Source organism: Ischnura elegans, chromosome 2 (assembly GCF_921293095.1).
Source record: "Ischnura elegans chromosome 2, ioIscEleg1.1, whole genome shotgun sequence".
Classification (NCBI taxonomy): Eukaryota; Metazoa; Arthropoda; class Insecta; order Odonata; family Coenagrionidae; genus Ischnura; species Ischnura elegans.
The window spans coordinates 1,895,877-1,909,489 of NC_060247.1; the positions used below are offsets into that span (position 1 = coordinate 1,895,877).

Consider the following 13,613-nt stretch of genomic DNA (forward strand, 5'->3'; position numbering starts at 1 on the left):
ACAGGGAACGAACAGCCAACTGAACAGACAACGAACAGGCGTTATTGTTACAGAAATCGACAGGGTACTAAATCAAAGACTTGCAAAACAAAGATCATTACACATTACAAATAAAAAACTATGACACCCTTCCCACTAAAAATTCTTTGAACTTCTTTCTCAAGGGAAAAATTCCATAGAATGTATATGTATACATATATACTTATAGCACAGCATAAGAATAAATATCTCTTTCTTGTATTCTGATTATGCACAATATTTGAGAAAATTTGTACCATACAGCAATCGTTACCTACAGGTAGTTCCTTATAATTAAGGGTCTAAGTTGAATCATGACTTTCACAATAAAATAGACCTAGATTTCACACATAGCATTGCAAAATATATCCTTTTATGTATAAACTTGTAAGCAATATTTACAACTATAAAATAACACTTGAAACTCAACAATTTCATTAGGAAATTATAAATACATTGGGTAACTCAACCATAGATCCATTTTAAAAAATTTCACAATGAGCTATCTGTTTTCATCTTTGGTATGCACTGTGAAAGTTCCCCAACATAGTAACAATAATGTTACAAAACTAAGCCCTGTACATTTGGTACTTATTTAGCAATTCTTGGACTTCTCTTTCAGCTGCTGTGTCCTAGGAAAAAATTAAAACTGAATTAGAAATGACAATAGTTCAATCACTTGGGGTTGATACATATATGCGAGGATTCCATTATATAAAATCCTATTTAACTATTTACGTCCAGAGATTGAACATAGCTTCATAATCACAATAGGATTTTACACAATCACTACAAGCATTTCCTCTAGTCACTATAGGTTTAGTTCTACAGTTCCATAATAACCATGATTATAGTTACATTAGTGATGGAAATATCGATTTCGATTAACATTGAAAAATAAGTTTTAATATTAAATAACTTTGGAAATAGAGATCTAACAGTGGTTAGAATTCCTCACAAAACAATGATTCTACGCCACCACATCCCTTAAATACACGTATTTTTAGCTTTAAACATGTGTTCAATAATATGACCTTTACCACTTATAATCATTCTCGTTCGTCACTAATAAAAGTGACTGTCTCCAAATCGCAAGAAAAGCATGTTTTTACCATAACAGTGGTTAGAATTCCTCACCATGACCCTTAAGTTTCTATCCAAACTTGAATTTTCAACTTTGATCTTGACCATTTTGTTTTATCTCAGCAGCTCTTCCACCAGTCTATGATAATGTCATCCATCCCACATCATGAAAAAATTTCTCTAAGGCTAGAAAAATTGGAAAAAATAACCCCAGAAGAAGCTTGAAAATCTTAATTCCCCAAGACTTGAGAGCTCTTCCGGAACAGTTTAGTTTCATTGGTATGCAACACTTCAGTTCAGCAAAACTACAGTTTGTAAACATATCTTCAATAGCTTCCTGATTAAGCACTGGTATTTTAAATGGATTTCTTTTTCTTGACCTAAATTATTTAATGATGACTAACGTCTTGGTGTGTAAGTCTGAGAATGATATACAATTGTTATGAATGATAAAGGTTGCATACCTGGTGAAAATAAATTGTTCAAGAACCATTTGACCAGAAGTGTGACACAAAGTGTTTAGAAACTGTAGCAGAAGTGTTCATGAACTGTTGGGGAACTGTTCTTGGAGTGAATTTTGGCCCATTGAAGTGTTACAAACTGTTTAAATAATCTGTTCATGGGATATTTCCCTGCTATTCATGAGGTTTCCAGATGTTCATGAAGCATTCTTTTAACTGTACAGGATACGCTTGGCATCACTGCTATGCCATCTGCACTCAACATGTTAAAAGATAAATGCAGCAAAGTGTAATAAAAAGATCATTTTCGTGGCACTTATGCATAAATAAATGACATATGAGTGAGGTTGACCAGGAGATTTAAGATGGTGAATGATTACGAGGAATAACACGACACTAGCAAGAACAGATTTGATGGTGTTAGAGAAAATGCTGAGGAACATGTTACGACGATTGATAAAGAAAAGATATTGGAATGCCAAGTTATACTTTTCATTGAGAACAAAGCGTTTCTTCATCAGTCACAACCAAAAAACGAATGTAACGAGTGACCAACGGAAGAGGAAGATTGAATGAAAGTATGTATGTATTTCTCTAGTGATACTCACTGCTCATGCACACTGCTTTGGAAATATGTACTTGTATTCGACCATCCTCTCCCTTAGAACAATCATTTTCTTAGGAAAATCAAAATATTATCATTTCTTCTTATTCCATAAAAATATTATTATTGTTTCTGATTCCATCCTCAAAACCTAAACAATGAGCATTAATCATGGCATGTTGTATCATATTCCTTAAACTTAGGTTATTTATGAGTTTTAGAAGGATTTTTCAAATATCATCGCAACAATGCTAATTTGGACTAATGTCCACGATTTTCCTATTTTTACTTATTTTCTGCAAACACTCAAAGGGTTTGTGACACAGGTGCATATTAATCAACTCATCTAAAATTGCAGAGTTAAATTTTAATTGCTACAGGGAAAAAATCAGAAAAGGTTGTAACCAAAAATTCCAAACTTTTATTTCTAATGGACACCCTAATGTACAGGGCATTCAAATTGTAAATGCTTTCCTCAGTATTCTATTCTAGTAATAAAAATCCGAGAAATTTTTGCTTAGAGGCTCTAAATTATGTGAAATATCCTTGCAGTCCTTTAACCCCTCAAGCGCGGCGGGCATTTAATTAAATCCCATCTCAGCGGCCGGATGAGATTTAAATGACTTCGCCTTTTTGGCATACTATCATTCAATAATTTATATCTTTCATAATATACAATCAGTATCATTGAAAATTTGAGTAAACTTGCGTAATATAATACGCTACTACAAAATAATTTTTCGAGCGATTTGAAAGAATATTTATTGTTTTATGTATCTCCTTTTATGAACTAATGAATAAATTTTCAATTTCGAAAGATTTTAATTTGGTTTCGAATAAGCTACGAGATGTCTAACATTCCATGCATTAAAAAAATACAATTACATGATGTAATTTAGTTATTTGGGGTTGAAAATGTCATAACAGATTGGATACTTTCGATAGGATTACCCGTTCCGCCGACTTGAAATTTACCACTCCGCCCACTTCTGACTTTGTTCCATTATTACCGTATCATTTCATTTAGGTAATCACATGCTAATGTTTCAAACGTCAATATGTGAAAATCTGCTTTGTGTGACATGATTTGAAGCAATCCAAACATATCCCACTGCACATTTTTCACACCAGTACACGCAGTCTCTTCATTTCCCATATTAGGCACAAACTGCACACCTCCTTTGAGATTTTGATTTCTTCCCAGCTGCAGGAAATTTCTTTAGGAAATGTATTTCTGTGAGTCTTGGTACTAAATTGTTCAATGAGTGACGGCCATGTGCAAACAGTTCGCATGACTTCGGATATTTCAAAAATATTACCTCGACCAATGGCACGCGAAATGATAAGTCAAATTTTTATACGTGTTTTTCCTATGATCAACATATGAATTTAGGACTGCCGCATTCAATTTTCTCCTAAATAACTTCATACACCACTTGTAATGGCGTTTTCTTTCCATTAGTTACGAATGCAATAACAGGTCCTTGAAATTCACCTCACCAATGAATTTACTATAACCTAACACACTAACAGACTTCCGAGTCTCTTTTTTGCCTTTCAATACTATTCCAATTTCGTAGAATCCCCAATTGTAAAAAAATACTACTCACAGTAAGTACACCCGATGAGAATTTTAACACACTGCCTAAAAGAACACCACACAGCATGACTGAATCTAGTGGACTGAAGCTCGTGGTTTAGAAGCTCCCTCAAGAGACGAGAAAATATCTCGAAGGGGCCCTGGTATATGCTGACTGTTTAGATGGAATCTTATCTTCGTTGATTACTGTCCAGAAAAAAATATTAAAAAATAAATGCAGAGCGAGGCACATGGCCCCTTCGCCTAGGACGCTAAGGACTAACGAGGCGGGCCAAACACACTTGGGGCTCGAGGTGACGACAAACAAGCAGAAGACGGAGAGAAGGCATTCAGTTCTGATGATACCGTATCTCAAGCTAAAGTAGCTGACCCTTGTTGACGTCTCTCAAGCAGAATAGGCGGAAGTTTTCATGATAGAACAGTTGAAGGAAGGCGTTGAGTTTTTGGACCGTAGTCGTCAACGCGCTGGTTTAAAACGGAATTTTATCGAAGCATTATAAAAACATTTTGAAGGCATAAAGCCGTTATGGATATTTTATTGGAGAGGAAAAACATTTCTTCAAATGATAGAGTAATTAGTTTTAATTTAACATGCAATGTCTGGCGGAGAAAAAATATTATATACAGTAGGTCAGGAAGCGTACTGGGTACGCATGACGGCGGCATACGAAATTTAAAGGGCGCGTACTGGGTACGCATGACGGCGTTGAGGGGTTAACGATTGCAATAAAAGAGAAATAAGGCCTTCAGAGATACAAATACGTATTGTCATTCTGTCAAAAGTCGGACAGAGGGTTTCAAGTCGGACACTGAGAAGTTCTGATTTAGAAATGTTATAGAATTGTTCCTGTTCGCCCCATGCGCCGCAACGTAATATAATCATGCAGCATAAAATGTTTGACGTCCTTACCTCCACTTTGTCCCCCCACCCTCGCAATACTTGACCCACCTCAGTATTGGCTCCTTACCTCCCCCAAACCCTGACGTTCGACCAATTACATCAACCTTTCCATGAACGAGCATTACTACGCTCAAAATTGCAATATTTTTTAACATTCTCCTTTGAGGAGGCCTGCTTATCAGGAGAAACACCTGGCGTCAGGAGATACTTCTTGGGCACTATCTACCCTTCTACCTTCCCAACTCCCGTGTGTGTGACGGTCACTGTCGTAAGCGAGAGCTTCACAAACCTGAGTGAGTGAGTGCGTGTGTCCTCATTTGTTCCTTTGAGCAAACCCGCGAGGTGAGTGAGTGACAGCGAGTTTTTATTTATTTTATCATTTGTCTTTTTCTGTTGTGTGAGTGGGTCACTGTCGTAAGCGAGAGCTTCACAAACCTGAGTGAGTGAGTGCGTGTGTCCTACGTGGTCATTTGTTCCTTTGAGCAAACCCACGAGGTGCGTGAGTGAGAGCATGTTTTTATTTATTTTATCATTTGCCTTTTTCTGTTGTGTAAGTGGCTCACTGTCGTGAGCGTGAGCACCACAAACCTGAGTGAGTGAGTGCGTGTGTCCTACGCGGTCATTTGTTCCTTTGAGCAAACCCGCGAGGTGCGTGAGTGAGAGCATGTTTTATTTATTTTATCATTTGTCTTTTTCTGTTGTGTAAGTGGGTCACTGTCGTGAGCCTGAGCACCACAAACCTGAGTGAGTGAATGCAGGGGTCCTACACGGTCATTTGTTCCTTTGAGCAAACCAGCGAGGTGCGTGAGTGACAGGGTGTTTTTATTTATTTTATCATTTGTGTTTTTCTGTTGTGTGATGGGTCACTGTCGTGAGCGTGAACACCACAAACATGAGTGAGTGAATGCGTGGGTCCTACACCATCATTTGTTCCTTCGTGCAAACCCGCGAGGTGCGTGAGTGACAGCATGTTTTTATTTCTTTTATTATTTTGTCTTTTTCTGTTGTGTGAGTGGGTCACTGTCGTGAGCGTGAGCACCACAAACCTGAATGAGTGAATGCGTGGGTCCTACGCGGTCATTTGTTCCTTTGAGCAAACCCGCGAGGTGCGTGAGTGACAACGTGTTTTTATTTATTTTATCATTTGTCTTTTCCTGTTGTGTAAGTGGGTCACTGTCGTGAGCGTGAGCACCACAAACCTGAGTGAGTGAATGCCTGGGTCCTACGCGGTCATTTGTTCCTTTGAGCAAACCCGTGAGGTGCGTGAGTGACAGCGTGTTTTTATTTATTTTATCATTTGTGTTTTTATGTTGTGTGAGTGGGTCACTGTCGTGAGCGTGAGCACCACAAACCTGAGTGAGTGAATGCGTGGGTCCTACGCGGTCATTTGTTCCTTTGAGCAAACCCGCGAGGTGCGTGAGTGACAGCGTGTTTTTATTTATTTTATCATTTGTGTTTTTCTGTTGTGTGAGTGGGTCACTGTCGTGAGCGTGAGCACCACAAACCTGAGTGAGTGAGTGCGTGTGTCCTACGCGGTCATTTGTTCCTTTGAGCAAACCCGCGAGGTGCGTGAGTGACAGCGTGTTTTTATTTATTTTATCATTTGTGTTTTTCTGTTGTGTGAGTGGGTCACTGTCGTGAGCGTGAGCACCACAAACCTGAGTGAGTGAATGCGTGGGTCCTACGCGGTCATTTGTTCCTTTGAGCAAACCCGCGAGGTGCGCGAGTGACAGCGTGTTTTTATTTCTTTTATTATTTTGTCTTTTTCTGTTGTGTAAGTGGGTCACTGTCGTGAGCGTGAGCACCACAAACCTGAGTGAGTGAGTGCGTGTGTCCTACGCGGTCATTTGTTCCTTTGAGCAAACCCGCGAGGTGCGTGAGTGAGAGCATGTTTTATTTATTTTATCATTTGTCTTTTCCTGTTGTGTAAGTGGGTCACTGTCGTGAGCGTGAGCACCACAAACCTGAGTGAGTGAGTGCGTTTGTCCTACGCGGTCATTTGTTCCTTGGAGCATTGGTTTGTGTTAGTCGCACTACAGAGTTGAAGTGATGGCATTAGGCTCAGAAAATGGATGGATAATGTGATATTGAGTAGGCACTTGAGGAAGTTAGATCGAAGAAACTTTCAATCAGAGCTACTTCCAAGAAATACCAGATCCCAAAGTCAACTCTTTCTGGGGCCATATTCTGTATTTCGTCGGTATCGCACCGATTGGTTTCCCTTTGGAGCCCACCACCTGGACATAATTCCATACCGACAACAGTTTCCGTTCCGACGACGGCACTTCCAGCGATTCCGTACGGTCTTTGGTATCGAAACCAGTTAAGCGTGAAGTGCGTCCGGGAAGGTTGGAGGTCGAAGAGCAGGTGGGAGAAGTTAATGTATAAAAAAAAATATGTATATATTATGTATGGAAATAATGTAAAGAGATTATTAATTGAAACTATGAATATGTATGTTCTTTTTGGGACTTCAATCCACTTTACTTTCATTATGTAATTAATCATTACACTTGTTTCTGTTGTTCTTCGGTATCGTCTCGCGTGTCCCAAAAGGGGGGAGCATTGAGGCCAGATAGCCACTTACGTTACGTGTGTGATGTGTGTTAATGTGTTTTCTTTGTTTTCTTTTATGTGTTTGTGGAGCATGAATGTTGAGAGGAGAGGGAGATAAATTGGAAGTTTACAGGCATGCCGCAGGACTGCAGCGAAGAGATTGGTCCTCTCTGAGTGCAGTCTTAAGGAAGATCGCCACTTTACTTCCGCGGCTGACCACGGCGGAGTAACTTGGGCGACGGGCGGCCAGCGGTCCAACTGCGATGCCAGTTTAAAGACCCGCGCGTATGGAGAAGAGCGCACGCGGGCCGAACAGACAACAAATTGTGTCGTCTGCTACGCGGTGTTGGGAAAAACGGCAACACTGTGGGTGCTAGGTAGTCAGCGTGGCGAAGGAAACCGTTCTCTCCGTCTGCAATCTTCCCGCTGGACGCACCTAACTTGAACTCTCCTGACTTGAAATAATTCTCAGTGATGAAGCATGGACTACGGAGTATGTGGGTTGTATGATTGTGTGTGTGTGAGCGTAAGGTATGTGGCTGTTGGTTTCATTTTGGTTTAAGGGGAAAGATCAATTTATTGTTGTAATTTTGGGGGAACCCATATTTGGGACTATTCAGTGGACATTTGTCTCCAATTTATTTATTCATGTGTGTGAGGTTCGTCGAGTGCAGGGGTAATTGTGATGTCAGTGGATTGGAGTCGTTAGTGTGGATCAGGGAAAATCTTATTTTGTTTAATGCAATTGTCATTTTGTAGAAAACCCAAAAGGTGCAATTGTCAAATAAATGCCCAAGTTGTGGTACGATTTGTTTTACAGAAGTGATTCTCTTTTCTTTTGGTTTATTGATCCCTTGCGTGAGGTGTCCCGGACGAATCCTCGTGGTTCTTTTAGTTTTAATTAAATGATTTCTCCACTGTTAGCTAGTCGCGAGCAAATTTATGTAACGCGGTACTACCCTCGTCTTTTGGGTTCTGAGATTTAGCATACGGCTCTTTATTGGTTTCGTTTGAATAGATCCAAATTCACTTCCTGGTCCGAGTTTGAGTTCGCGTTGAAAGATCGGTTTACCGATTATGATTTCCAAGAGCAGTTAGAACGCGAGATAAGGGAAAGGACTCAGGGGCCAAGTGAAGCATTAGCAGATTATTTGACAGGGCTTTGTACACTGTTAAATAGGTTGGAGCACACGCCCAGCGAGGCGCAGCAGTTGAGGTGGGCGTATCGTAATATGAAACCCGAGTATAAGCTATTCATAAGGCGGGGTGACTTCAATACACTAGAGGAGCTATCTTGTTTGGGGAAGGAATATGAATACATTCAGAAGTTGAAAAGCACTTTTCGTTCCCCACCGAATGCTTCTCAGTCTGTGGTTCTGGAGGCCGCTTATAAACCTCCCACTGTGAGGAAAAGTGCTTCGTCGGTGCGAGAGGTCGAGAAAACCTTTCTGAGTAAGCATGATAGCCATGCTATTGAGGCAGTCGCTTTGAATAGGGCAAGTCCGGCCGTGAATCAGGATTTGACCAGGCAGCGATCGCTGGTGAGGGCTAACTCCACGGAGGGGTTGGGAGGCTCGACGTCTTCGGCCACATTAGAGTCTAACCGGCTGCTATGTTGGAACTGCGGTCGAGTGGGTCATAGATTTTCTCGGTGTTCTTTACCTCTCAATCGTTTCTGTTTTGGTTGCGGTCGTCGCGATGTGACGAAAGCTTCTTGTAGAGATTGTCAGTCGGGAAACGGGAAAGGAGTTTCGATAGGAAGGGAATTAGGAGCTCCAACCCGTGGTGTCCCTTCGCGTCATTACAAAGAAAAAAAATAATTAATACCGACTTTCGCAAGGCTCGTCAATTTTCCAATTCGTCTGTTTCGAGTGATGGTAGATGGTATCTGGATTTAGTTATTGGATCCAATAGGTTGAGGGCCTTGGTAGATACGGGTTCCGGAAAAACGTATTTGGGTCTTGGAGGTTTGAGCCTAGTGAAAAATTTGGGGTTATCAATCAACTTGGTGCATGATACGAAGGTAACGGTAGCGAATGGCACTACAGCGCGTGTTCTAGGGTCAGTGGACTTGGCTATTAATTTAAAAGGAAAGACGAAGGTGATGAAAGTCTATATTTTGCCATGTTTATCGGTGCCGTGCATAGCTGGCAAGGATTTTCTTACGCGATTTGCTCTTCTGATAGATACGAGAGATAACGCGTGGAGTTTTAGTTCAAATCCTGGCGTGCGCTATACCTTTGAAAGGGAGAGTAAAATGACGGAGCGAATTCAGGGGGTATTTGCATTGAATGAATGGGAAAAGGAAATGTTAAAACAATTTTTGGATAAGGAATTCAAGTTGGTTGATCCAATTTCGGGTTGCACTAATTTGGTATCACATCATATCGATGTTGGCACTAATATTCCGATAAAGCAGAGGTATTATCCCGTTAATCCCCGAATGCAGGAAGTAATAAATCAGGAGGTTGACCGATTGTTGAGGGAAGACATTATTGAACCTTTGCAAAGTTCTTGGTCTAGTCCCGTAGTAGTAGTACGCAAGGGAGACGGGAAGTATCATTTTTGCCTTGATTTTAGAAAAGTGAATGCGGTTTCAAAAAAAGATGCCTATCCCTTACCTTATATGTCAGCTATTCTAGATAAATTGCGAAGTGCGAAATATCTCACGAAAATTGATTTGCATCAGGCTTACTTTCAAATTCCCTTGGATGAGGCAAGTAAAGAGATTACAGCGTTTACCGTTCCGGGAAGAGGGTTGTTCCAATTTAAACGGATGCCTTTTGGTCTTACGGGTGCACCGGCAACCTTTCAAAGATTATTAGACAGACTAATAGGTCCGGAGATGGAACCCCATTGTTTTGCATATTTAGATGACATAATATTAGTCACGGAAACTTTCGAACATCACCTTAGGTTGTTAAGCAAAGTTTTTCAGAAATTGAGGAGCGCGGGATTGCAGATAAATAGGGACAAATGCGAATGGTGCTGTCCACAAATTAGATATTTAGGCTTCATCATCAATGAACATGGTTTGTCCGTTGATCCGGAAAAGGTGGGTCCGGTGGTAAATTATCCCGTCCCGCGAAATATACAACTGTTGCGCAGATTTTTAGGAATGGCTTCATGGTATCGGCGCTTTGTGGGTAACTTTTCTTCGATAATCGCGCCATTGCGTCAATTACTGAAGAAGGGAGTGAAGTGGAGGTGGGGTCAGGAACAGCAACATTCATTTGAGAAAATAAAAGAGTACCTGACTACCACGCCTGTTTTGGCTAGTCCAGACTTTAAAGAAACCTTTTATTTGCAAACAGATGCCAGCTCTGTTGGTCTAGGGGCTGTGTTAACCCAATTTTTAGATGGAGCCGAGCGGGTTATCGCGTACGCGAGTCGCTCATTGTCAGCGCAAGAGCAAAAATATTCGGTGACAGAGAAAGAATGTTTAAGCGTTCTATGGAGCATAGAAAAATTTCGTGTGTATCTGGAAGGCTATCATTTTGTGGTTATAACAGATCATAGTAGCTTAAGGTGGCTACATAAGTTGAATAATCCCAATGGCCGTCTTGCGCGCTGGTCATTATCTCTTCAGGGGTATGACTTTGAGGTCCGACATAGAAAAGGATCCGAGTATGTGGTACCGGATGCGTTATCGCGCATACCGGAGTGTATCGATTTAGTTAATTCAGGGGTTGTGGAGTCACTTAGTGCGGACCCATGGTATAATAAGCGTTTTAGGCAAGTGCAGAATAATCCAGCCAATTATCCCGACTGGAAAATTGAAAACGGGGAGTTATATGTCCACCGTGCACAGGCTATAGATCATTTGTTAGAGGGAAGTAGTTGTCCGTGGAAATTGTGTATTCCAAAGGAGAGAGTCGGAGGAGTATTGAAAGAAAATCACGATACAACGCAAGCAGGTCATCAAGGGGTAGAAAAGACTTGTTCACGGATTAAACAACTTTATTACTGGCCCGGGTTGGTGTTGGATGTTGCTCGTTATGTCCGTAGGTGTGACATATGTCAAAGATACAAGGTGGAACAACGAAGACCCGCGGGTAAGATGGGAACCAGAGATGTTCAGGAACCTTGGCTAGTGGTAGCTACAGATATTATGGGGCCTTTAGTTCGTTCGTCAAAGGGAAATCAGTATATTATCGTTTTTCAGGATTTATTTACTAAGTGGGTGGAGTTAAGGGCAGTTAGGCATGCTACGGCTGAAACAGTCAAGGCTGCGTTTCGAGAGTTAGTGATTTTGCGTTGGGGAGCACCCAAATTTTTAGTTTCGGACAATGGTCCGCAATATGTTAATCGTATTATGTCGCAGCTGGCAGAAGATCATGGCATTTTATTATCATTTACTCCCCCATATCACCCGCAAGCCAACCCCGTTGAGCGGGTTAATAGAGTTTTAAAAACGATGATATCGTCTTTTGTTAAAGAAAATCACAAGAAGTGGGATATACATTTGAATGATTTTTGTTATGCAATGAATTCGGCGGTTCATTCTTCCACAGGATATTCCCCCGCATTATTAAATTTTGGGCGAGAATTGCACATTTGCAGGTCGGAAAGGAGTACCCGAGAAGTAACGGATGCTGTTGTAGCACGTCCAGTTAAAGAGTGGGTTGGGCGTTTAAGGAATTTAAAGGAGTTGCACGATTTGGTGCAGTGTAAACTAACGGAGGCCTACTGTCGGCAGGGTAAATATTATAATTTACGCCGTAGAGATCGCGAATATTTCCCTGGTGATTTAGTACTGAAGCGAAACTTCGTTTTGTCTTCAGCCGCACAAAACTTTTCGTCTAAATTGTCGCCTAAGTTTGTGGGACCCTATCGCATTCTACGATCAATCTCTCGCAATGTGTATGAATTGGAGACAGATCAACGTCAAAGTATTGGAAAATGGCATGTGAAAGATTTGAAGCCATACCTGAGCCCTAACACATAATTTTTTTTTTGTTAAGTAAGGGGGGGATTTGTAAAGCGTAAAGTGCGTCCGGGAAGGTTGGAGGTCGAAGAGCAGGTGGGAGAAGTTAATGTATAAAAAAAAATATGTATATATTATGTATGGAAATAATGTAAAGAGATTATTAATTGAAACTATGAATATGTATGTTCTTTTTGGGACTTCAATCCACTTTACTTTCATTATGTAATTAATCATTACACTTGTTTCTGTTGTTCTTCGGTATCGTCTCGCGTGTCCCAAAAGGGGGGAGCATTGAGGCCAGATAGCCACTTACGTTACGTGTGTGATGTGTGTTAATGTGTTTTCTTTGTTTTCTTTTATGTGTTTGTGGAGCATGAATGTTGAGAGGAGAGGGAGATAAATTGGAAGTTTACAGGCATGCCGCAGGACTGCAGCGAAGAGATTGGTCCTCTCTGAGTGCAGTCTTAAGGAAGATCGCCACTTTACTTCCGCGGCTGACCACGGCGGAGTAACTTGGGCGACGGGCGGCCAGCGGTCCAACTGCGATGCCAGTTTAAAGACCCGCGCGTATGGAGAAGAGCGCGCGCGGGCCGAACAGACAACAAATTGTGTCGTCTGCTACGCGGTGTTGGGAAAAACGGCAACACTGTGGGTGCTAGGTAGTCAGCGTGGCGAAGGAAACCGTTCTCTCCGTCTGCAATCTTCCCGCTGGACGCACCTAACTTGAACTCTCCTGACTTGAAATAATTCTCAGTGATGAAGCATGGACTACGGAGTATGTGGGTTGTATGATTGTGTGTGTGTGAGCGTAAGGTATGTGGCTGTTGGTTTCATTTTGGTTTAAGGGGAAAGATCAATTTATTGTTGTAATTTTGGGGGAACCCATATTTGGGACTATTCAGTGGACATTTGTCTCCAATTTATTTATTCATGTGTGTGAGGTTCGTCGAGTGCAGGGGTAATTGTGATGTCAGTGGATTGGAGTCGTTAGTGTGGATCAGGGAAAATCTTATTTTGTTTAATGCAATTGTCATTTTGTAGAAAACCCAAAAGGTGCAATTGTCAAATAAATGCCCAAGTTGTGGTACGATTTGTTTTATAGAAGTGATTCTCTTTTCTTTTGGTTTATTGATCCCTTGCGTGAGGTGTCCCGTACGAATCCTCGTGGTTCTTTTAGTTTTAATTAAATGATTTCTCCACTGTTAGCTAGTCGCGAGCAAATTTATGTAACGCGGTACTACCCTCGTCTTTTGGGTTCTGAGATTTAGCATTGGTAGTTGTAAGAGGGTTACTTTATGGCGTTACAAACAGTTTCCGTACCGACGACGGCACTTCCAGCGATTCCGTACGGTCTTTGGTATCGAAACCAGTCAGTACTGTTTCCCCTTCTTCCCAAACAGGGAAAAACCGAATACATATACCCGAAGTTAGAAGCCATGTGACTCGTCACCAACAATGAA

At 41.2% G+C, this 13,613-nt stretch overlaps 1 protein-coding gene across 1 annotated transcript in view; it reads right to left on the minus strand.

The window, feature by feature from the left end:
- Window positions 1-360: 360 nt before the first annotated feature.
- Window positions 361-13,613, minus strand: part of LOC124153325 (regulator of microtubule dynamics protein 1-like) — a 105,103-nt gene continuing 91,850 nt past the window's right edge. The window contains exon 7 of the mRNA XM_046526424.1: window positions 361-650. Coding sequence (XP_046382380.1) covers window positions 588-650 — 63 coding nt within the window. The 3' untranslated portion in view covers window positions 361-587. The remainder of the gene's footprint in view (window positions 651-13,613) is intronic.